Genomic DNA, 20,925 nt, shown 5'->3' on the forward strand with positions numbered 1-20,925 from the left:
AGTAATCAAAATACAAGTCAACATCTTAGCAAAGCTTCACAAAAATAAGTGATCTCGCCTAGTGCCTGGACTCATAAAGGTTGACAAAAGGAAATGGACATCCTGGGTTAGGACTGACCTCCTGGTTGGTTACCTACAGAAACAGACATAACAGAGGGTGAGCCAAGCTCAGAGAATAGTAATACTTAAATAAAGCGATGCTTTACTTGAAACATAATATGTAAACACATATAGATTCGTAGCTTGTCAATCTTTAATGAGTCATACGTCATGTCTAAAATGCTTTGGAAAGAGATGAGGAGAGGAATATGAACTAAATGTAGCTTTCTAAATTGTTCTGAAAATGGGTCTCCGCTCGAGCGCCACTTTGGCCGCTCGAGCGGACTATACAATTTAACAAAAAATACTGGGAGGTCGATTTTCACGCTCGAGCGGGTCTTCCCCCGCTCGAGCGGACCATGCAAATTCTGAAATTCTAAAATTTAAATTATAGCTCCAACCTGATATCCAAAGCTTCAACACATGTACATCCAAAGCTTCAACACATGTACTTAAGCATACAAATGCAAAGTCCACATAGTTAGTCTGAGTCTGTATTACTTCATAATGGTCTTAAGCCTTGTCTTGGAACATATTGGCTTGAATATAACGTTTTGGCTTAAAGCCCTTGAATGGTGTGGCATAACCCCTTAAACATGGTGGCATAAAGCCCTTAAACGTGGTGGCACGAGGCCCTTAAACATGATGGCGCAAGGCCCTTGAATAAAGTGGCATAGAGCCCTTGGATAATTTGGCATTAAGCCCTTGAATATTGGCATTAAGCCCTTGTATATCCTTGTATGAACTCAAGAGGTGACTCACACGGGTTCTAGAGGTGACTCACATCGTAGCACTTAGTTTCGTGTAGCACTTTGTTTCATATCATAATAACTTATACTGTATGGTTATGGGCCCAGAGTCTTATAAAATGAAAGTATTTCATCTTTCCCATTTCTTTAGGTACATACGTTTAAATATGAACATAGTTGCATATCGTACATGAACAAGTGCCAATGACAAGCATTAGCTATATGTAAAGCGTATAATAGTACTACTACTCACTGTGTTGTGATGACGTGCTACTTCCTCCCGGAGTGTGTCCTGTACACATTCAAAACTTGTACATTAGTTCTTTCTTTTTCCTTGTTAAATTAGTTTCTGAATCATTACGCTCCCAATGAATTTACAGTCATTTTAAGAGCATCAAAAAAATAATCTAAAAATAACAGAGGATCGAGCACGCAAAACAGAACAAATAATTTTTTCTTCTTTTCTGCTCGAGCGTCCGTGTCCCTGTTTTGGGGCAGTTCGATTTCAACTCAAAATTTTTTTTTTTTGGTGAATAAGACAAAAATAAAACAGCAAAATATACAAAGATACAAGGGGCATGCCCCAGGACCTACAGAGCTATACAATGAGGGCATAAGCCACGAAGAACAAGACAAAAGGAAACCATACACACAATGTTCAAAACCTATCTCGAAGAGAAATAGCAGATGAACACAAGCGAAGGAACCAAAGAAAGACAAATACATCTAAGATGGAACAGCCATACATCAACAAAATAGAGGCTGCCAAAATTCAAAACAGCCAACATAAGACAGTAAACCAGCAAAACAGTCCGAAAGGATATCAGCCAAAGGCCTAGGATGAGCAGAGAAATTATCTGCTATATGTACCCAACACCTAGAAAATAAGGTAAACCCAACTATATTCTCTAGTACATCCCACTAGAGTAGGCCAAAACTGAGTATGTTTTAAATAGCTACAAACAGTAAATTAAAGACAGCTTTTGATCATTCAGCAATTTTTGGAAGGCGCATCTAGCAGCCATACCCATAGATTTGGAGTTTCCCACGACAGCTTTTAGATGACTAATCCCGAGAGTTTCCACTGCAACTTTAGATGACAACTCCCGAAATTGCACAGATTGAGTATTCGAGTTAAACATAGTAGAACGACCCATAGATTTGGAGGTTCCCACGACAGCTTTTGGTTATCAAGCCCCGAGATTTTCCACTGCAGGTTGCGTATGCAGGTTAAACATAGTAGAATGACCTGCCAATGAGTAGCAGAAGATAGAAACCATGAGAATTAAGTAACCAAGGCAGAAAGTAGAGCCTCTCAATTTTGATCTCACTTCACTCAACCCACAATATTGAATCTCACCACACTCGGATAAAGCTTCCTTAATCTGCAATAAAGATACAATATATATAGTGGTTAGCTTGTAAAACATATAGATTCTAAATTCACTCAACCCACAGATTTCGAGGAAATAGTGACTATATGTCTCACCACACTCGACCCACAAATAATATTCATCTTCAAGTGAGCACACCTACACACTTAACAGCTAATTAGATAAACACTCCATGTTAGACTCACATCTACTCAACCCACAATATACTGCACTCACATCACTCAGTGGTCCTCCCACCATTGTAAGGATGGGGCTTCAGAATGGATCTAGGGAGGTTCCATTGATCAAGGAACCAATCATCACCTGTTGCATTAGGAATGTTGCTAACAGATAACATTCTATTTCTCACCATAAGTACAATAGATTTGATGATAACCTCTACAGGTTTACATTCTTTGTTAAAAACTCTATTGTTTCTTTCAAGCCAAATATGATATACAGTTGTGAGAAAAGAAAGTCTAGTGATGATGGATTTCATGGACTTACCTTTACTCTCTCTGTCGACAATAATAACAGTCTCAGGCCAAGAGACCTGCTGCCATTGCACATTGCACTTACCTTGCATGACATGCCAAATTCTGGATGTGAAACTGCACTCGAAGAAGAGGTGTGGATGGCTTTCAGTTAAATCAAGACAAAATGGGCATGTAGGACTAGAAGGGATTCCAAATAATTGGAGTCTATCACTAGTATTCAGCCTGCCATAGATAGCCAACCAAACAATGAAGCTAACTTTGGGGATAGTAGCATGGCCCCAGACAAGTTTATACCAAGGCACCGAATCCTGCTTGTATCTCCACAGATCCCAAGCAGACTTAATTGTGAAGGCACCATCAGGGTTGAATGACCAAATAGTAGTATCCCTCTCCAAGGGGTTAGGAAGGCAATTGTTGGGAATTTGGGATGTTAATTCCCTGAGATCCCAGGAGTTGGGAAAAGGCCAATGCCAAGAACTCCCAACAATAATTTTACTGACTTTGGACTCCCCATTTAAGCCAGAGTCATACATGATTCTGTCACCATATCTTTCCCAGATAGGGCCAAGGTGATGCCAATTGTCATACCACAAGAAAATGTTCTGGCCATCACCAATCCTATGTTTAATAAGAGGGTGAACTGCTGGCCTGAGAGAAAGGATTTTCCTCCAAACCCAATAAGGGTCATTAGGAGTTTTAATTTTCCAGAAGCATTTTCCCTTTATGAGATAGGTTTTGACCCACTGGCACCACATAGACTTTTCCCCTCCAGAGAACAGAAACCATACATGTTTAGCAATGGCAGCCTTATTCCAAACCTCCATAGATTTGAACCCCAGGCCACCCTCTTTCTTAGGGACACAAACTTTATCCCAAGCAATCTTCGCACTATGCTTTCTAAGATCAGTACCAGACCATAGGAAAGCTCTAAGGAGGCTCTCAATCTCCTTAATAACTTTCTTAGGTAAGATGAATAGAGATGACCAATAAACTTGCATAGAGAATAAGATGGTTTGGATGAGCTGGGCCCTACCAGCATAAGATAAAAGTTTATTAGTCCAGCTACTAATCCTCATAGTGATCCTATCAACCAAATATTTACAATCAGTGGCTTTCAACTTAGTGGTAATGAGAGGCACTCCAAGGTATTTGACGAGGAGCATACCCTCAGAGAAAGTAGCAATATGAAGGATACTGGCCCTTAACTCCTCAGAGCAGCCAGAGAAATAGATATTACTCTTGCTAGGATTCGGAGTGAGGCCAGAAAGAACACTAAACTCATTCAATCCTTCCATAATCAAACGAATAGTATTAGCATCACCCTTACTAAAAATCATAAGGTCATCAGCAAAGCAAAGGTTAACAATTTTGGTTTTCTCACATCTCCAATGAAATTTGAATAGAGGATTCTTAGACTTTTCCTCCATAATTCTAGCCAAAACCTCCATAGCTAAGACGAAAAGATAAGGAGACAGAGGATCTCCTTGCCTTAGGCCTCTAGCCCCTTTGAAATAGCCATGAAGGCTACCATTAATACATATGGAAAAGGATGGACTAGTTATGCAAGCTTTGATCCAGGTGATCATAGTTTGGGGAAAGCCCATAGCAGTAAGAATGTCAATGATAAACTCCCATTTGACAGTGTCATAGGCTTTCATTATATCAACTTTCATGGTACATTTAGGAACAGGGGAGTTCCTATGATAGCCTCTCATGATTTCCTGAGATAAGAAAATATTATCCGAAATTCTCCTACCTTACACGAAGGCAGATTGAACAGGATCAATGAGGTTAGGAAGAACCCCTTTGATTCTGTTAGCAATTATTTTAGCAATACATTTGTAAATTGTATTACAGCAGGAGATTGGCCTATAGTCACCAACTTTTACCGGATTAGGAACTTTCGGAATGAGCACAATTGTAGTGTTGTTGATTTCAGACAGAAGTTTCCCAGATTCAAAGAAGGCTCTTATGGCCTGGGTTATATCTTTACCAACAACACTCCAAGTGCTTTTAAAGAAACCAGCTGAATAACCATCAGGGCCAGGGGCCTTATTGGTTTTCAAGGACCAAAAAACATCCTTGATTTCCTTGTCAGAAACAGGGCTGGCCATCTTAATAGCTTAATCGTGAGTGACCCTAGCTTTAATCAGATCATGAACTCTCGTAGTGCCTCTATGATTGTTCTGTGAAGGAGTGCCAAAAAGTTTAGAAAAATAATCAATAAAAGCACCTTGGGTTTCCTCGGGATTAGTTGAAACCCTCCCACCCTCCATCTCAACATTGAGAATTTTCCCTCTATTGATGTTACTCTTCACAGACCTAAAGAAAAACCTGCTATTCTTATCACCCAGACCAAGCCATTGGACTCTAGATTTTTGATGCGCCAATTTCTCCTCAACAGCACTAAGATCCACATATTTTTTAAACAAATTCCTCTCAAGGAGCTGAAAAGAGCTATTGCAAGGATCTTTGTTAAGTTTCCATTGAATGGAATCAAGCTCAGCTTTAGAGGCCAAAACTCTAGTTGAAATGTCACTAAACTCTTTCTTGTTTAAGGATTTAAGGATAGGTTTAAGGCTGCGGAGTTTCTGACAGATTCTAAACATAGGGACACCTCTAATATACTGATTCCAGTCCTGAGCCACTTTGGGAAGAAAATCCTTATGCTCAGCCCAGAAATCAAAGTATTTAAAGGGGTTTTTAAAGGATAACTCAAAATTTAGCAACACCACTTCATTATACATGCAAATCAAGATGAAATTAATGCAATATATTGACCAAACTTCACTATAGCATGAATTATCATTTGAATACCACAAAATAAACATGATTAGAAGCTTAATCACTCTAAAACATAACATCTTGCACATATATACTTTCATAGGGTTGGCATAAACCAAAGATTGAAGTGTGACTTTCACATAACATCTAAATTAGGTGGCAAAACAACCAATTGATAAGAAACCTTCTTTAATCAACCATAAATCATACATAATACAAACCCTAAGTTGTCAAAACAAGAAATCACCCTTCCTTAAGTCCAAGTGAAGGTTAAATAGGTTGGATGGAGCTTACCTTGAATTAAATTCCACAACTTTCTTTAATTTGACAATCTTCTTTGATGAATTTCTTTTCCCCCAATTCTTTTTCTTCACACCCTCTATTTTCCTCTCCCAGGAGATTTTGGATGGAAAGGTTCTTGAGTCTTAACTCAATAATACACTTAGAGACATATATAGACATACATAAAGAAAACATATATAAGGCATATAAGACAAAATCCAATCGTTTAATCATTCCAAAATTGAAATTTCGTAAACATGCTTAATATTACATAAAAATTATGCTGATCACATATATAAAGTCAATTTCAGATAATTAAGCCCCTAAGGCTTCCAATTTCTAATTCAAACGTTTTAGATATAACATATACTTTTCTTGTTAAACAGATAGACATCCTTAAGCATGGATTTTATTTACTTAACCGTAATTTCTCATGAGATTTCACAGTAAACAGTTAAAAGTGCAAAATAAGGACTGACAATATATCAGAAACATGTACGAGGGTCGGGTTATTACAGACTCCCCCCCTTAAGTAAGTTTGGTCCTCCAAACTTGTTTTGCCTTAGGATTGAAATAGGTGAGGGTATTGGTGTTGCATTTCCTCTTCTTTTTCTCAAGTTGCGTCGGTTTCGTAATGTTCTTGCCACTCAACTTTTACCATTTGAATTTCTCGGTTTCGCAATTGTTTCACTTGTCGGTCCAAAATTCGGAATGGTTTCTCTTTATACATCAACTTCTCATCCAATTCAATTTGGTGGTAGTCAATAACATGAGACGGGTCCGGGAGGTATCCTCGAAGCATAGAGATATGAAACACATTATGTACTTGACTCATATTTGATGGAAGAGCAACCCGGTAAGCTACTGGACCCACTTTCTCCAAAATTTGGAATGGACCTACATATCGGGGTGTTAACTTACCCCTTTTCCCGAATCTCGGATGTCCTTTCATCGGGGTGACTTTTACAAAAACATGACTATCAACTTCAAATTCCAAATTCCTTCGTCGGTTATCCGCATAGCTCTTTTGCCTACTTTGAGCAGTCTTCAGTCTTTCCCGAATGATTTTAACCTTTTCAGTTGTCAATTGAACAATTTCAGGCCCTAGCAAGGATTTATCTCCAACTTCAGCCCAACATACGGGAGAACGACATGGTCTTCCATACAACGCTTCATAGGGTGCCATGTTTATACTCGAATGGTAGCTATTATTGTACGCAAATTCTACCAACGGGAGATGGGTTTCCCAACTTTCTTGAAAATCTAGCACACACATTCGGAGCATATCCTCAAGAGTCTGTATTGTTCTCTCGGATTGACCGTCGGTCTGAGGGTGGAAAGCTGTGCTGAACTTTAATTCTGTACCCATTGCTTTTTGTAAACTTTGCTAGAATCTAGAAATAAACTTCGGATCTCTATCCGATACAATTGAAACCGGAACACCATGAAGTCTCAAAATCTCATTCACATAAAGTACCGCCAGTTTATCTGCATTATACTGAGTCTTCACTGGTAGGAAGTGAGCGGACTTAGTTAATCGGTCCACAATGACCCATATTGAATTCATGCCCCGAGGAGTCTGTGGTAACCCCACAACAAAATCCATGGTCAAATGCTCCCATTTCCATTCCAAGATGGGAAAGGGTTGTAACAACCCGGCTAGTCTTTGATGCTCCGTTTTTACTTGCTGGCAGTGCAAACATTTAGAGACGAACTCCGCGATCTCCTTCTTCATACTTGGCCACCAAAAGTTTTGCCTCAGATCTCGGTACATTTTGGTACTCCCTGGATGCATTGAAAATCTTGAAGTATGGGCTTCTTCTATCAATTTTTGTTTAAGGTTCAACACATTGGGAACACATACCCGATTTTGAAATTTGAGCACCGCATCTACTAAACTGAACTCCGGTTTCACCTTAGTTCCTAACTCATCACATATCTTTCTTAGAGTTTCATCTTCCATCTGATGCAATTTGATTTCCTCAAGTAGGGTTGGTTGGGCCATCACTGCTGCCATTAAAACTTCCTGCCCATGTAACACAAGGTCCACTTCCATTTTAATCAATTCAGTTGCCAATTCCTTTTGCCCTATAATCAAAGGTGCTAAAGTTCCCATACTTTTCTGACTAAGCGCATCCGCAACTGTGTTAGCTTTGCCAGGCTGGTAATGGATCTGCAAATCATAATCTTTAATAAGTTCCAACCACCGTCGCTGCCGCATATTCAACTCTTTTTGAGTAAAAAGGTACTTGAGACTCTTATGGTCGGTGTACACTTCGCAAGTAGTGCCATACAAATAGTGTCTCCAGATCTTCAAAGCAAAGACTACTGCTGCTAGCTCCAGATCATATGTGGGATAATTCTTCTCATGAGGTTTTAATTGTCGAGAGGCATAAGCGATAACCCGTCCACGTTGCATAAGTACACAACCAAGCCCTTTATGCGAAGCATCACTGTAGATTACAAAACCCTTCAGTCCCGAATGGTAAAGCCAACACGGGTGTTGTAGTCAACCTTGTCTTCAATTCTTGAAAAGCAGATTCTCGTTCTTCTGACCATTTAAATGCAACTCCCTTTCGAGTCAATTGTGTAAGCGGCATAGCAATTTTAGAAAAATCTTGTACAAACCGTCTGTAATAGCCGGCTAACCCCATAAAACTACGCACTTCAGTCACATTAGTGGGAGTTGGCCAATTCACGATTGCCACAATCTTGTGTGGATCAACAGAAATCCCTTCTTTGGTGATAACATGCCCCAGAAATGCCACCTCTAGTAGCCAAAATTCACATTTCTTCAGCTTTGCGTACAATTTCTCTTCCCGGAGAGGATCAGGCGAAGATGATTCTCATGAGCTTCTGCATTCTCTGAATAGATTAGAATATCATCAATAAAGACCACCACAAATTCATCCAATAGGGCTTGAAGACACGGTTCATCAAATCCATAAAGGCTGCTGGGGCGTTAGTAACTCTGAAGGGCATAACCAAAAATTCATAATGCCCGTACCGGGTTCGAAAAGCAGTCTTCTCAACATCACTAGCCTTGACTTTTAATTGATGGTATCCAGACTGTAGATCGATTTTAGAAAAGACTTGTGCTCCCTGAAGCTGATCAAATAAGTCATCGATCCTTGGTAATGGGTACTTATTTTTTATTGTTACCTTATTAAGTTCCCTGTAATCGACACAAAGCCGGAGTGTTCCATCTTTCTTCTTCACAAAGAGAACTAGTGCCCCCCACAGAGACACACTCGGACGGATGAATCCCTTGTCCAGTAAATCTTGCAATTGAATTTTCAATTCCTTCATCTCAACTGGTGACATTCTATATAGAGTCTTCGAGATGGGTTGGGTTCACGGTGCCACTTCGATTGTAAACTCAATTTCCCGGTCTATCAATTGCCCTGGCAACTCTTCTGGAAATATGTCCGGAAATTCACGAACAACTGGAATTGTGTCAGTACCTCCATTCACCACTTGCTCTTCCACAACACTACACAAATACCCTTGACACCCTTTCTGAATTAACCTACAAGCCTTTGTTGCAGAAATCAAATATGGTGGAGAAGTCACCTCCTATCCCTGAAATGTAAATTCTGCTTGACCCGGAGGGTGGAAACTAACTTGCTTCGTCAAACAGTTTATAGTTGCACCACTCAGCCAGTCCATTCCCAGTACAATATCAAAATACATCATATCGAGAGGTAACAAGTTAGCGTGTACCCGAATATCCCCAAGGTGAAGTTCACAAGCAACATATATCGAGGTACAAATCATAGAATCCCCCAAAGGTGAAGACACACACAGCATATAAGATAGTACTTCCTCTGTTTTATCTAAATTAGGAGCAAATAATTTTGACACAAAAAAATGGGTAGAGCCAGAATCAAACAATACACAAGCAGAATGACCGTGAACCATAAATGTACCTGACACCACTGTTGCCGCCTTTTGCACATCTCCCGGAACTAATGCAAACACCCCACCTTGTCTCGTGGTGTCTTTATTATTAGTAGCTTTGACCGGTGCTTTGGTGTTGGTAGTTGGTGCAGACCCCGCTGAACTGATTTGTTGCTTCCTCTGAAGGCAATCCCTTATAATATGACCCGTTTTTCCACACTGGAAGCAGGCTCCAGACTTCCGATAGCATATCCCACGGTGTTTCTTTCCACACTCCACACATACGGGAATTGAATCTTGCCTAGGGGTAGATACATTAGAAGTCCCTGAATTTTGTTTCTTATTTGGTGGAGCCGTTACCCCCTTCGACCATTGACTGTTTTGCCTTTTCCCCTTCCATTCAGTAATTCGGTTTTGGGCAGCAATATTCCCTTCTGCTATAACGGCCCTCTCCAACACCTCTACATAGGTAGGTAGCTTCAACATATTAACTCGATCCAGAATAGCACCCCGTAATCCCCCTTCAAATTTTTGCGCCTTCTTATAGTCCGTGTCCACCATGTGAGGTGCGAACCGAGCCAACTCGGCAAATTGGGCTTCATACTCAGCAACAGTCTTGTTCCTTTGCCTAAGAGTTTCGAATTCAGTCACCTTTTTATCTCGCATACTTTGTGGGAAATATTTATCATAAAATATCTCCAAGAACCTATCCCATGTCAATCCTTGATGTATAGTTCTCGTGAGCATCCACCATCTCCGTGCCTCATCCTCAAAAGTAAAGGCAGCCAATTGCACCTTCTGAGCTTCGGTACAAGGAAAGACTTCAAATAACTTCTCTATTCCCAACACCCATGCTTCAGCTTTCATTAGTTCTATTCCACCTTTGAAGGACGGCGGTTTCATCTTTTTAAACTCCTTGGTCAGGGTGATGGTCCGGTCTTCAGCATGACAATCTTGTACTGCCGGTGGAGGTACCAGTGGCGGTGGCGGTTGTTGTTGTTGTTGCCGTAGGGTCTCCGCCATTTCCATAATCATTCTTTCCATCCTATCCAATCGTGCAAAAGTAGCATCTTCCGGATCTTCTGCCCTTGTTCTCACCATCACCTACATAACAATCAATTTTATACAATAGACATAATTCAATAGTGTTAACATTATCAGAGTACACTTGACGTTGCCATCAATCGTCTCCTATACTTACAGGATGTCATGCATGCTGCCTAAATCTTTTCTAGACACCCTAGAGCTCAATGGATCCGTGTGTGGGATAGCATCTCATGCTCTGATACCGCTTGTCACGCCCCAAACTCACCCCTAAAAGTTTGGGCATGACTCATTCAGAAACGGGTAAATAATTGAATATACATAGCAAACGGGGCCTTAACGGAAGCACTAAGATTTAACATAATATAAGAAACTCCATTGAGCTACCTCTAATATGCCAGGATCAAATGCATCATATACAATACAAGTCAAAATTATACCTCGAGCATCAGTCATATATATATATATATATATACAGTCACAGCCCTATGATCGGCCATATACAAAAACATTAAAGTTATGTACATTCAACCTTACATGAGTAATCAAAATACAAGTCAACATCTTAGCAAAGCTTCACAAAAATAAGTAATCTCGCCTACTGCCTGGACTCATAAAGGTTGACAAAAGGAAATGGACGTCCTGGGTTAGGACTGACCTCCTGGTTGGTTACCTACAGAAACAGACATAACAGAGGGTGAGCCAAGCTCAGTGAATAGTAATACTTTAATAAAGCGATGCTTAACTTGAAACATAATATGTAAACACATATAGATTCGTAGCTTGTCAACCTTTAATGAGTCATACGTCATGTCTAAAATGCTTTGGAAAGAGATGAGGAGAGGAATATGAACTAAATGTAGCTTTCTAAATTGTTCTGAAAATGGGTCTCCGCTCGAGCGCCACTTTGGCCGCTCGAGCGGACTATACAATTTAACAAAAAATACTAGGAGGTCGATTTTCATGCTTGAGCGGGTCTTCCCCCGCTCGAGCTTACCATGCAAATTCTGAAATTCTAAAATTTAAATTACAGCTCCAACCTGATATCCAAAGCCTCAACACATGTACATCCAAAGCTTCAACACATGTACTTAAGCATACAAATGCAAAGTCCACATAGTTAGTCTGAGTCTGTATTACTTCATAATGGTCTCAAGCCCTATCTTGGAACATATTGGCTTGAATACAACGTTTTGGCTTAAAGCCCTTGAATGGTGTGGCATAACCCCTTAATCATGGTGGCATAAAGCCCTTAAACATGGTGGCACAAAGCCCTTAAACATGGTGGCGCGAGGCCCTTAAACATGATGGCATGAGGCCCTTGAATAAAGTGGCATAGAGCCCTTGGATAATTTGGCATTAAGCCCTTGTATATCCTTGTATGAACTCAAGAGGTGACTCACACGGGTTCTAGAGGTGACTCACATCGTAGCACATAGTTCCGTGTAGCACTTTGTTTCATATCATAATAACTTATACTGCATGGTTATGGGCCCATAGTCTTATAAAATGAAAGTATTTCATCTTTCCCATTTCTTTAGGTACATACGTTAAAATATGAACATAGTTGCATATCGTACATGAACAAGTGCCAATGACAAGCATTAGCTATATGTAAAGCGTATAATAGTACTACTACTCACAGTGTTGTGATGACGTGCTACTTCCTCCCGGAGTGTGTCCTGCACACATTCAAAACTTGTACATTAGTTCTTTCTTTTTCCTTGTTAAATTAGTTTCTGAGTCATTACGCTCCCAATGAATTTACAGTCATTTTAAGAGCATCAAAAAAATAATCTAAAAATAATAGAGGATCGAGCACGCAAAACAAAACAAATAATTTTTTCTTCTTTTCCGCTCGAGCGTCCGTGTCCCTGTTTTGGGGCAGTTCGATTTCAACTCAAAATTTAGCAACACCACTTCATTATACATGCAAATCAAGATGAAATTAATGCAATATATTGACCCAACTTCACTATAACATGAATTATCATTTGAATACCACAAAATAAACATGATTAGAAGCTTAATCACTCTAAAACATAACATCTTGCACATATATACTTTCATGGGGTTGGCATAAACCAAAGATTGAAGTGTGACTTTCGCATAACACCTAAATTAGGTGGCAAAACAACCAATTGATAAGAAACCTTCTTTAATCAACCATAAATCATACATAATACAAACCCTAAGTTGTCAAAACAAGAAATCACCCTTCCTTAAGTCCAAGTGAAGGTTAAATAGGTTGGATGGAGCTTACCTTGAATTAAATTCCACAACTTTCTTTAATTTGACAATCTTCTTTGATGAATTTCTTTCCCCCCCCCTTCTTTTTCTTCACACCCTCTATTTTCCTCTCCCAGGAGATTTTGGATGGAAAGGTTCTTGAGTCTTAACTCAATAATACACTTAGAGACATATATAGACATACATAAAGAAAACATATATAAGGCACATAAGACAAAATCCAATCGTTTAATCATTCCGAAATTGAAATTTCGTAAACATGCTTAATATTACATAAAAATTATGCTGATCGCATATATAAAGTCAATTTCAGATAATTAAGCCCCTAAGGCTTCCAATTTCTAATTCAAACGTTTTAGATATAACAGATACTTTTCTTGTTAAACAAATAGACATCCTTAAGCATGGATTTCATTTACTTAACCGTAATTTCTCATGAGATTTCACAGTAAACAGTAAAAAGCGCAAAATAAGGACTGACAATATATCAGAAACATGTACGAGGGTCGGGTTATTGCACTATCACTCTCAGTCACTCTCACTCTCACTTTCCGTTTTGCCAATGGCGTCAATAAAGGCTTCTCCGCTCTCAGAGTATCAAACTCAAACATCGGTGTTCATTGTTAATAATTTCTTTTACACACTTTGTTATTTTATATATATTCTCATTTTTTTTCTTCACATTTTTGCTTTATATAGGGAGTTCTTCCTCGAAGAATAAGGCCCAGATGAAGATGGACGAAGAAAACCATAAGATGCGTAAGTTATCCATTCGTTTGATTTTTCTTTCGGTCTCTCTCTCTCTCTCTCTCTCTCTCTCTCTCTCACACACACACACACTCTCACTCCCCGTTTCGTCAATGGCGGCAAGAAAGGCTTTTCTCATGGCTGTTCTCAGAGTTATCAAGCTCAAACGTCGTTGTTCATTGTTAATAATTTCTTTTACATACTTTGTTATTATATATATATATATATATTCTCAATTTTTTTCTTCACATTTTTGTTTTGTATAGCCAGTTCTTGCTCGGAGAAGACGGCCCAGATGATGGTGGACAATGAAAACCCTAAGATGCCTAAGTTATCCTTCAATTTGATTTTTCTTTTTGTCTCTGTCACTCTCACTCACTCTCACTCTCACTCTCTGTTTCATCAATGGTGGCAAGAAAAGCTTCCCTCATGGCTGCTCTCAGAGTTATCAAACTCAAACGTTGGTGTTCATTGTTAATAATTTTTTTTACATACTTTGTTATTTTATATGTATTTTCTCATTTTTTTTCTGCACATTTTTGTTTTGTATAGGGAGTTCTTGCTCAGAGAAGACGACTTAGATAAAGATGGACGATGAAACCCTAAAATACGTAAGTTATCCTTTCCTTTGATTGGTCTTTCGGTCTCTCTCTCTCTCTCTCTCTCACTCTCCGTTTTGTCAATGGTGGCAAGAAAGGCTTTTCTCATGGCTGTTCTCAGAGTTATCAAACTCAAACGTTGTTGTTCATATTTAGTAATTTCTTTTACATACTTTGTTATTTTATATATATTTTCTCAATTTTTTTCTTCACATTTTTGTTTTGTATAGCGAGTTCTTGCTCGGAGAAGACGGCCCAGATGAAGAAGCACTATGAAAACCCTAAGATGCATAAGTTATCCTTTCATTTGATTTGTCTTTCGGTCTCTCTCTCTCTCTCTCTCTCTCCCTCTCTCTCTATGTCGCTCTCACTCACTCCCACTCTGACTCTCTATTTCATCAATGGTGGCAAGAAAAGCTTCCCTCATGGCTGCTCTCAGAGTTATCAAACTCAAACAATGGTGTTCATTTTTAATAATTTCTTTTACGTACTTTGTTATTTTATATATATTTTATCATTTTTTTCTACACATTTTTGTTTTGTATATGGAGTTCTTGCTCGGAGAAGACGGCCCAGGTGAAGATGGACGATGAAAACCCTAAGATGCATAAGTTATCCTTTCATTTAATTTGTCTTTCAATCTCTCTCACTCTCTCTCATTCTCACTCTCACTCTCCGTTTCGTCAATGGTGGCAAGAAAGGCTTTTCTCATCGCTGTTCTCAGAGTTATCAAACTCAAACGTCGTTGTTCATTGTTAATAATTTCTTTTACATACTTTGTTATTTTATATATATTTTCCCAATTTTTTTCGTCACATTTTTGTTTTGTGTAGCGAGTTCTTGCTCGGAGAAGACGGCCCAAATGAAGATGGACAATGCAAACCCTAAGATGCGTAAGTTATCTTTTCATTTGATTTGCCTTTCTGTCTCTCTCTCTCTTTCTCTCTCTCTATCACTCTCACTAACTCCCACTCTCACTCTCTGTTTCATCAACGGTGGCAAGAAAGGCTTCCCTCATGGCTGCTATCAGAGTTATCAAACTCAAACGTTCGTGTTCATTGTTAATAATTTCTTTTACATACTTTGTTATTTTATATATATTTTCTCATCTTTTTCTACACATTTTTGCTTTGTATAGGGAGTTCTTGCTCGGAGAAGACAGCCCAGATAATGTTGGACGATCAAAACCCTAAGATACGTAAGTTATCCTTTCCTTTGATTTGTCTTTCGGTCTCTCTCTCTCTCTCTCTCTCTCTCTCTCTCTCACTCTTACTCTCACTCTCACTCTCACCGTCCGTTTCGTCAATGGCGGCAAGAAAGGCTTTTCTCATGGTTGTTCTCAGAGTTATCAAACTCAAACGTCGTTGTTCATTGTTAATAATTTCTTTTACATATTTTGTTATTTTTTATATATTTTCCCAATTTTTTTGTTCACATTTTTGTTTTGTATAGCGAGTTCTTGCTCGAGGAAGATGGCCCAGATGATGATGGACGATAAAAACCCTTAGATGCGTAAGTTATCCTTTCATTTGATTTATCTTTCCGTCTCTCTCTCTCTCTCTCTCTCTCTCTCTCTGTCACTCTCACTCACTCCCACTTTCACTCTCCGTTTCATCATTGGTGGCAAGAAAGACTTCCCTCACGGCTGGTCTCAAAGTTATCAAACTCAAACAATGGTGTTCATTGTTAATAATTTTTTTACATACTTTGTTATTTTATATATATTTTCTCATTTTATTCTCCACATTTTTATTTTATATAGGGAGTTCTTGCTCGGAGAAGACGGCCCAGATGAAGATGGACGATGAAAACCCAAAAATACATAAGTTATCCTTTCATTTGATTTATATTTCGGTCTTTCTCTCTCTCTCTCTCTCTCTCTCTCTCTCTCTCGCCGTTTCATCAATGGCGGAAAGAAAGGCTTTTCTCATGGCTGCTCTCAGAGTTATCAAACTAAAACGTCGCTGTTCATTGTTAATAATTTCTTTTACATACATTGTTATTTTATATATATTTTTTCAATTTTTTCCTTCACATTTTTGTTTTGTATAGCGAGTTCTTGCTCGGAGAAGACGGCCCAGATGAAGATGGACGAGGAAAACCCTAAGATGCGTAAGTTATCCTTTTATTTGATTTGTCTTTCTGTCTCTCTCTCTCTCTCTCTCTGTGTCACTCTCACTCACTCCCACTCTCACTCTCCGTTTCATCAATGGTGGCAAGAAAGGCTTCCCTCAAGGCTGCTCTCAGAGTTATCAAACTCAAACGTTGGTGTTCATTGTTAATAATTTCTTTTACATACTTTGTTATTTTATATACATTTTATCATTTTTTTTTACACATTTTTGTTTTGTATAGGGAGTTCTTGCTCGGAGAAGACGGCCCAAAAGATGAAGATGGACGATGAAACCCCAAGATGCGTAAGTTATCCTTTCATTTGAGTTGTCTTTGGGGCTCTCTCCCTCTCTCTCTCTCACTCTCCGTTTCCTCAATGGCAGCAAGAAAGGTTTTTCTCACGGCTGTTCTCAGAGTTATCAAGCTCAAACGTCGTCGTTCATTGTTAATAATTTCTTTTACATACTTTGTTATTTTCTATATTTTTTCTAAATTTTTTTCTTCACATTTTTGTTTTGTATAGCGAGTTCTTGCTCGGAGAAGACGGCCTAGATAAAGATGGACAATGAAAACCCTAAGAAGCGTAAGTTATCCTTTCATTTGATTTGTCTTTCTGTCTCTCTCTCTCTCTCTCTCTCTCTCTCTGTCGCTCTTACTCACTCCCACTCTCAGTCTCCGTTTCATCAATGGTGGCAAGAAAGGCTTCCCTCATGGCTGCTCTCAGAGTTATCAGACACAAACGTTGGGGTTCATTGTTAATAATTTCTTTTACATACTTTGTTATTTTGTATATATTTTCTCATTTTTTTCTGCACATTTTTGTTTTGTATAGGGAGTTCTTGCGCGGAGAAGACGGCCCAGATAAAGATGTACGATGAAAACCCTAAGATACATAAGTTATCCTTTCCTTTGATTTGTCTTTCTGACTCTCTCTCTCTCTCTCTCTCTCTTTCTCTCTCTCTCTCTTTGTCACTCTCAGTCTCACTCTCACTCTCACTCTCACTCTCTCTAGCTCTCACTCTCAATCTCACTCTCCGTTTCGTCATTGGTGGCAAGAAAGGCTTCTTTCATGGCTCCTCTCAGAGTTATCAAACTCAAATGTTGGTGTTCATTGTTAATAATTTCTTTTACATACTTTATTATTTTATATATATTTTCTCATTTTTTTTCTTCCCATTTTTGTTTTCTATTGGGAGTTCATGCTAAGAGAAGACGATTCAGAAGAAGATGGACGATGAAAACACTAAGGTGCATAATTTATCCTTTCATTTGATTTGTCTTTCTGTCTCTCTCTCTCTATGTCACTCTCAGTCACTCTCACTTTCACTTTCCGTTTCGTCAATGGTGGCAATAAAGGCTTCTCTCGAGGCTGCTCTCAGAGTTATCAAACTCAAACATCGGTGTTCATTGTTAATCATTTTTTCACATACTTTGTTATTTTATATATATTTTCTTTTTTTTTTCACATTTTTGTTTTGTATAGGGATTTCATGCTCGGAGAAGACGGCCCAGATGAAGATGGATGATGAAAACCCTAAGATGCATAAGTTATCCTTTCGTTTGATTTGTCTTTCTATCTCTCTCCCTCTCTTTCTATCACACTCGCTCACTCTCACTCTCTGTTTCGTCAATGGTGGCAAGAAAGGCCTCTCTCATGGCTGCTCTCATAGTTATCAAACTGAAACGTCGGTATTCATCGTTAATAATTTCTTTTACATACTTTGTTATTTTATATATATTTTCTCATTTTTGTCTTCACATTTTTGTTTTGTATAGGGAGTTCTTGCTCGGAGAAGACAGCCCAGATAAAGATGGACGATGAAAACCCTAAGATGCGTAAGTTATCCTTTCATTTGATTTGTCTTTCGGTCTGTCTCTCTCTTTGTCACTCTCATTCTTCGTTTCATCAATGGCGGCAAGAAAGGCTTCTCTCGTGGCTGCTCTCAGAGTTATCAAACTCAAACATCGTTGTTCATTGTTAATAATTTCTTTTACATACTTTGTTATTTTATATATATTTTCTCAATTTTTTTCTTCACATTTTTGTTTTGTATAGGGAGTTTTTGCTCGAAGAAAACCGCCCAGATGAAGATGGACGATTAAAACCCTAAGATGCGTAAGTTATCCTTTCATTTGATTTGTCTTTCTGTCTCTCTCTCTCTCTCTCTCTCTCTCTCTCTCTGTGTGTCACCCTCACTCACTCTCACACTCACTCTCCGTTTCATCATTGGCGGCAAGAAAGGCTTCACTCATGGTTGCTCTCAGAGTTATCAAACTCAAACGTCAGTGTTCATTGTTAATAATTTCTTTTACATACTTTGTTATTTTATATATATATATATATATATATATATTTTTTTTTTCTTCAAATTTTGGATTTGTATACAGATTTCTTTCTCGGAGAAGACAGCCCAGAAGAAGATGAATGATGGAAACCCTAAGATGCGTAAGTTATCCTTTCATTTGATTTGTCTTTCTGTCTCTCCATCTCTCTGTCACTCTCACTCTCCGTTTCATCAATGGTGGCAAGAAAGGTTTCTCTGATAGCTGCTCTCAGAGTTATAAAACTCAAACGTCGGAGTTCATTGTTAATAATTTCTTTTACATACTTTGTTATTATATATATATATATATATATTCTCATTTTTTTCTTCACATTTTAATTTTTTATAGGGAGTTATTGCTCGAAGAAGACGGCCCAGGTGATGATGGACAATGAAAACCCTAAGATGCGTAAGTTATCCATTCATTTGATTTGTCTTTCTGTCTCTCTCACTCTCTGTCACTCTCACTCACTCTAACTCTCACTCTCCATTTCGTCAATGGCGGCAAGAAAGGCCTCTCTCAAGGTTGCTCTCGGAGTTATCAAACTCAAAGGTCGGTGTTCATTGTTAATAATTTCATTTACATACTTTGTTATTTTATATATATTTTCTCATTTTTTTTCTTCAAATTTTTGTTTTGTATAGGGAGTTCTTCCTCGGAGAAGACGGCCCGGATAAAGATGGACAATGAAAACCCAAGATGCGTAAGTTATCCTTTCATTTGATTTGTCTTTCTGTCTCTCTCTTTCTCTATCACTCTCACTCTCCGTTTCGTCAATGGCAGCTAGAAAGGCTTTTCTCATGGCTGCTCTCAGAGTTATCGAACTCAAACGTCGGTGTTCTTTGTTAATAATTTCTTTTACATACTTTTTTATTTTTTATATATTTTCTCATTTTTTTTCTTACATTTTTGTTTGTATAAGGAGTTCTTGCTCAGAGAAGACGACGTAGATGAAGATAGACGATAAAAATACTAAGATGCGTAAGTTATCCTTTTGTTTGATTTGCTTTTCTGCCTCTTACTCTCTCTCTGTCACTCTCACTCTCGGTTTCGTCTATGGCGGCAAGAAAGGCTTCTCTCATGGCTGCTCTCAAAGTTATCAAACTAAAACGTCTGTGTTCGTTGTTAATAATTTCTTTTACATACTTTGTTATTTTATATATATTTTTCCTTTTTTTTTCTTCAAATTTATGTTTTGTATAGGGAGTTCTTGCTCGGAGAAGACGGCCCAGATGTTGATGGACGATGAAAACCCAAGATGCGTAAGTTATCCTTTCATTTTATTTGTCTTTCTGTCTATCTCTCTCTCTATCACTCTCACTCACTCTCACTCTCACTCTCCCTCTTCGTTTCGTCAATGGCGGCAAGAAACACTTCTCTCATGGCTGCTCTCAGAGTTATCAAACTCAAACGTCGGTGTTCATTGTCAACAATTTTTTTCACATACTTTGTTATTTTATATATGTTTTCTTATTTTTTTTCTTCGCATTTTTGTTTTGTATAGGGAGTTCTTGCTCGGAGAAGACGGCCCAGATGAAGATGGACGATGAAAGCCCTAAGATGCGAAAGTTATCCTTTCATTTGATTTGTCTTTCTGTCACTCTCTCTCTCTCTCTATGTCACTCTCACTCACCCTCACTCTCATTCGCACTCTCCATTTCATCAATGGTGACAAGAAAGGCTTTTCTCATGGCTGCTCTCAAAGTTGTCAAAACTAAAACGTCGGGGTTCATTGTTAATAATTTCTTTTAGATACTTTGTTATTTTAAACATACTTTTTCATTTTTTTTCTTCACATTTTTATTTTGTATAAGGAGTTCTTACTCGGAGAAGAGGGCCCAAATGATGATGGACGATGAAAACCCGAAGATCCGTAAGTTGCCCATTCATTTGATTTGTCTTTCTGTCTCTCTGTCTCTGTTACTCTCACTATCGCTCTCTGTTTCGTCAATGGCGGCAAGAAACGTTTCTCTCCTGGCTATTTTCAAAGTTATAAAACTCAAATGTCGGTGTTCATTGTTAATAATTTCTTTTACATACTTTGTTCTTTTATATATATTTTCTCTTTTTTTTTTTCTTCACATATTTGTTTTGTATAGAGGGTTCGTGCTCGGAGAAGACGGCCCAGATGAAGATGGACAACGAAAACCCCAAGATGCGTAAG

At 38.5% G+C, this 20,925-nt stretch overlaps 1 protein-coding gene across 1 annotated transcript; it reads right to left on the reverse strand.

Annotated features, from left to right (window-relative positions):
- Positions 1 to 9,138: 9,138 nt before the first annotated feature.
- On the reverse strand, positions 9,139 to 20,494 carry LOC114302132 (uncharacterized). The gene is made up of 4 exons (XM_082889247.1): positions 20,395 to 20,494; positions 10,783 to 10,788; positions 9,409 to 10,520; positions 9,139 to 9,303 (listed from the first exon to the last, which is right to left on the reverse strand). Exons 1-4 carry the CDS (start codon positions 20,492 to 20,494, stop codon positions 9,139 to 9,141), a joined length of 1,383 nt encoding a protein of 460 aa, XP_082745373.1.
- Positions 20,495 to 20,925: the final 431 nt, after the last annotated feature.

This window comes from Camellia sinensis, chromosome 9 (genome assembly GCF_055761805.1).
Source record: "Camellia sinensis isolate YWXY chromosome 9, ASM5576180v1, whole genome shotgun sequence".
Classification (NCBI taxonomy): domain Eukaryota; kingdom Viridiplantae; phylum Streptophyta; class Magnoliopsida; order Ericales; family Theaceae; genus Camellia; species Camellia sinensis.